The sequence below is a fragment of the Salmo salar genome, chromosome 03, assembly GCF_965601325.2.
Source record: "Salmo salar chromosome 03, fSalSal1, whole genome shotgun sequence".
Lineage (NCBI taxonomy): Eukaryota > Metazoa > Chordata > Actinopteri > Salmoniformes > Salmonidae > Salmo > Salmo salar.
The window spans coordinates 54735832-54740924 of record NC_138293.1 but is presented as its reverse complement, the minus strand read 5'-3'; the positions used below and the strand labels follow the sequence as shown (position 1 = coordinate 54740924).

The 5093-nt window shown below is 43.4% G+C and overlaps 1 protein-coding gene across 1 annotated transcript; it reads right to left on the bottom strand.

Moving 5' to 3' along the window:
• Window positions 1–583: 583 nt before the first annotated feature.
• LOC106596145 (ferritin, middle subunit) lies at window positions 584–3509 on the bottom strand. Its single transcript, XM_014187464.3, has 4 exons — window positions 3158–3509; window positions 2727–2873; window positions 1233–1358; window positions 584–950 (listed from the first exon to the last, which is right to left on the bottom strand). Exons 1-4 carry the CDS (start codon window positions 3263–3265, stop codon window positions 795–797), a joined length of 537 nt encoding a protein of 178 aa, XP_014042939.3. The 5' UTR covers window positions 3266–3509; the 3' UTR covers window positions 584–794.
• Between the last annotated feature and the right edge of the window lie 1584 nt (window positions 3510–5093).

The following is a 5093-nucleotide window of genomic DNA, read 5'->3' as shown; positions in this document are numbered from 1 at the left end:
TTAGTAATTTTGGGTAATTACCAGTAGCTTTGCAAACATATGACAGCTCCAATAAGCCCCTTATTGTGAACGAGAGGCTTGTAGAATCATAACCATTTTGAGTATTCAGTTCATAGTTTGCTGTAGGGGAACTTCTGGGCATTACCAACTGAAACAAAATGAGTAAAGATTTAATTTGGTGTCAGTAAGAGCCAATCTTCCCATTACCAGAGAAATACGCCATATGGATTTACCGAGCAGGACGCAAGGGTTTGATTTACCTCTAGGCCGTCTAATGACGACCTTTTGAGATACACAGAGTAAAGGTCCACATTGACTGTAGTTACCCATTTCACTTTTAGGGGTAGAGTTAACGGTTGGGCCCTTATTTGACATGTCTTTAACATATCTTGTAATAGTGCCCTCTGTGGTCAAAAGTAATGTCCTCTAAATGTTAAACTTCCATTGTTATGACCCTCAGTCACAAGGTCTACAATTGTCAGTATTTATCACTAGGAAATTGAGATACTCAGTAAGACGGAGCAAAGAACCTGAATAGACTTTTACAACATCCGTTACTACAGGTCAACACTTAGAAAAGAAAAACGAGTGATATTTTTTTATTGTTTTACAAGATGCCTTGCCTCCAAAATACAATAGTGTTGTCAACAAAAACACCTCAATGTTACAGCTGTGTTGCACTGCACCAGTTTAACACTCTACCCTCCTTATAAACGCAAAGCCAGTAGGATCTATCAGAGAAGCCAGGAGTCCTGGTCTGAGGCTGGAGGCCGTAGCCTGGGGATGGAAGTGGTTTAGCTCTGGCCTCGCAGGGTGTGCTTGTCAAACAGGTACTCTGCCATCTTGTTTTTGACAGCATCCATCTTGGTGAGGTTGGTGATGTGGTCACCCAGCTTCTTAATGGCCTCCACCTGCTCATTCAGGTAATGGGTCTCCAGGAAGTCACACAGCTAAAGAGGGAAAACAGGTCAGACAAGAGAACTACAGACTATTGTAGATACAGTAACACAAGAGCCTGGTGGTAATGGCAGATAATGAGGTGTTTGCAGCTGTAACTCCTGCATGAGCTGCATTGTGTGCATCTGTGGACTATTTTGCACATGTGTATAGGCAGGTCACACACAATCCTGTGTCATCAGTTATCAGAGCTACAACAACCTAATCATCTACTGGGACAGTACCTGTATTCTGTGTGATATATACATGTGATGTGCAGTTCCACCATAACTTACATGGGGGTCAACCTTGTCAGAGGCAATCTTGTGCAGGTCCAGCAGGGCCTGGTTCACATTCTTCTCCAGCTGCAGAGCACACTGCATGGCCTCCAGCCCATTGCCCCACTCATCACTTTCTGGCTTCTACACAGGACAGAGTGAACACAGGAGGGTTAGGGACTACTAACAGATGTTTAGACAATTAAATCTGTGTATCTGACAATTGGAACCAATGCAGAAAGATCAAGATGAAGTCATTTTAACAGTGACTATGAACAACCACATAAGCTAGAATATATGAAGCACATATGGGTCGGTGTGGCTCAGTTGATAGAGCAAGGCGCTTGCAACCCCAAAGGTTTCCAGAAACCCAGCTCAGAACACAACTCGTCGATCATTCTCACGGATGGGCTATTGCAGCAGACGACCACACCGGGTTACACTCCTTTCAGCTAAAAACAAGTGACTCCAGTGAGCAATTGAGTGGAAAAACATTGCCTGGAACAGCGAGTTCAGTTTACTGCACAGTCCCAAGACCTCAAACCAATAGAGCATCTTTGGAACGAGATGGAACGGGCTGTTCACAGCATGACTACGTCGCCGTAAAATCTGCAGCAACTGCCTGATTTCAGCGTGTGAACATGGACCAACATCCCTGTGGATTGTTTCAGACACCTTCTGAACATCCCCCCCAAAAATTCAGGCTGTTCTGGAGGCAAACAGGGGTCTGAGTAGATGTGTATAAACCACTTATTTCACACTCACTAGGCCATACCCCCAGACACTACATAAGCCTACATGCATATTGACACCAGTCACATATCCTGATTGCCTAGTCACTCTTCACCCTTACCTACATACTGTATTCTCTCAACTACCTTGTACTGAGAGAAAGTGCGGGGGTACTTGTATCTAGCCTACCATATCCTTTTTTATTTAGCAAATATTTACTTTTAACTCCGCATTGTTGGGAATGGGCTCGTAAGTACGCATGTCACTGTAAAGTCTAATTTGTAAGTCGCTCTGGATAAGAGCGTCTGCTAAATGACTTAAATGTAAATGTACACCTGTTGTAGTCAGTGCACGTGACCAATAGTGAGCATGTATTATATTAACACTGGGAGAGTTTGGATAGAGTGGATGGAGTTACACCCCTCATGCAGGCAGTGTGTTCAGGCCTAATCAGTCAGGACATTTTCTCCTCTGGCCACCTTGCTCTAATACCAGGGCAGCCACATAGGGCGTGCCTTACAATGAACTGTATTAACATGAATGACTACTCATCCAAAACTTTATGTTCACAGTTTTAAAGAAAAGGCTCTAGATTGACTATAAAGGGTTCTTTAGACTTCTTGCCATAGATTCTAGATCAACCACTTGGTTCCAGGTAGAACCTTTCCAACTGAGACAAGAACCTTTTCTACCAGAGAACCCTCTACGAAGAAGTTAATGCTCTTTTATGTTGCGCAGTATACAATGTAAATGTGTTTTTTTCGACGCTCAGGCGCTCACCGTGATGTCCTGGAGTAAAATGCGTCCACCTCTCTTGTTCTGGAAGGAGAGTAGCTTGTCGGCGTGCTCCCGCTCCTCCTCGCTGTTCTCCTTGAAGAAATGCGCGAAGCCAGGCAGAGCCACATCGTCACGGGAGAAATAGAAAGCCTGGGTGGACAGACAAGTGTTTAGAAACATGTCAAACATGACTCATTCTATCATTGAGGGATCTGTGCATGATTGACACAGCAATATGATCCGGAAACTCATTAGTCTACTTGATAACCTGCTAATTAACCTGTCAAGGAGATATGTCATTGAACAGAGCATATTTATAAGCTTTATTTGAATAATAGGTCTACCTCGAGGCTGTTAATTGCCTAGGCGTACAGAAAAATATTTAGGCCCAGGCATAATAATACTACGTAGAGCAACAATTACAGTCCCCTTACCATTGAAGTGTAGGTATAAGAAGCAAACATCTCCATGTTGATCATCCGGTTGATTGCAACTTCGCAATCGTCGTGATAGTTCTGGCGGATCTGAGACTCTATTTTCATTTTCTATCAAAATTAACGGTACAAAAATAGAGATTCTTAGATTATTTTACTAAGAGAGTTCAAGTAAGTGTTACGTTATCAATCCGGAATGTTCTATAGTGCGGGACGAAGGCAGAGGAGTTCCGTTCAATCACTGTTGAAGCAAGAACTTCTTCATGCGTCTTCTCAGACTTGTGAACTGGAAGGAGCCTTGTTCGCTCTATTTATTGTTCCGAACGGACCGCGTCAGTAAATCGACCCTCTTCTTCGATGAGATTTAACGGCAGGTTGGCATACAATAAATGTTGCATTACCGCCACCTACTAGACTGGAGTATAACTCCCTTATACTTTACCTATTTTTTTTTTAATCAACAACCACAACAACAAAAAATACAACAAATACCCTACCATCTAAAACTACACTCACAAAAAATAATAATCAATACCATACTCCACTATTTACATCTATTTAGTCCTACTTCAGGCCAACAGCATGAAAGGATGGGACACCACCACTTAACACACCCTGTAACTCAACATAAATCAAATCAAATTTTATTAGTCACATGCGCCAAATACAACAGGTGTAGACCTTACAGTGAAACGCTTACTTACGAGCCCCTAACCGACAGTGCAGTTAAAAAAAACACAGATAAGAATAAGAGATAAGAGATAAAACTCTTCTGATGTCAAGTCTCGCACACCCAAATACCTCTCTGCAGCTCCCACCACAACCTCTATTTTCTAGTTCCATCCCTGCAGTACAGTTGATAACCATTACTATAAATGCCAAAAATCCAATCTTACTGAAACATATATGACTTGTTGGTTTATCCCTCTGTACTGGTACAGATCTACTACTCACACCCTTCCTCTCATGATCCCTCCCCCCTTGACCCATCTTCCTCTACTTCTTAACTGCCTCAGCATAGGACAACTTCTGCACTACTCTAATCCTGGAAACCTCAACCTGCTTCTCTCGCACGGGACGTTTCTGATCCCCAGCTCCATGGGCACCCCTACAATTAACACATACCACTACTTTCCCCAATACTACACATTTCTTTGTTTCATGCCCTTCTGCACACTTCTCACACCCAGGATCCTTCCTCCTACACACTGCTGCCACATGCCCATCAGCTTGACACCAGTAACAACGTAATGTAGTCTGCATAAAATCTCGTACAGGATAACTTATATATCCTAACATCACTTTGTCGGGAAAAGACTCAACATCAAAACTCAAAAGAACAGACAATGACTCTTCTGTTCCACCACTCACGCCACCCTGTCTGCGTCGCACCAAACGACGAGCATCACAAACACCGGGAATCTTCCCCTTCAGTTGGTCAACTTTCACATTTACCGCTACTCCAGTAATCACTCCTTTCAATGGTGCCCTTTTCTTGAGAGCAGAACAATTCACATCTCTTGCCCCCATTCGTTTAACACGGTGCACTTGCTACCTCTGACCAGCAGAAACACATATAATTATCACAAGACCACTTCTGGTTACCCTCACCGATTCCACAGCACCCAACTCTGTTTTCACCCACCCTGAAACCTCAAATGGATCAGCCAAAAGGCAAGAGTCCACTTTTTCCAAAAACTTCCCTCCTACTGTCACAGACTCATCTTTATCCTGCCCCTCGGTGCAAGCCTCGGGCTCCGAGAACTTCACCACACCTACCACCTCTGATACTTCGCCCTCATTCACTTCCATTTCTCCTCCTGTCTTCAACTCTCTGTTTACACCTTCTACCAATCTTCTTTAACAAACCATCTCTTTTTTTCCCGCCATTTTTTACCGACTCAAGCTCACCCTCTTCCTCCCTCTCTCTCTTAGA

Excerpts from the sequence above, each read along its gene's own strand:
- LOC106596145 (XM_014187464.3), bottom strand. The coding sequence starts at position 3,265 with ATGAAAATAGAGTCTCAGATCCGCCAGAACTATCACGACGATTGCGAA. Across the intron at positions 2,874-3,157 it reads CTTATACCTACACTTCAATG|GCTTTCTATTTCTCCCGTGA; the intron begins GTAAGGGGACTG and ends CTGTCCACCCAG. Across the intron at positions 1,359-2,726 it reads TTTTACTCCAGGACATCACG|AAGCCAGAAAGTGATGAGTG; the intron begins GTGAGCGCCTGA and ends TGTCCTGTGTAG.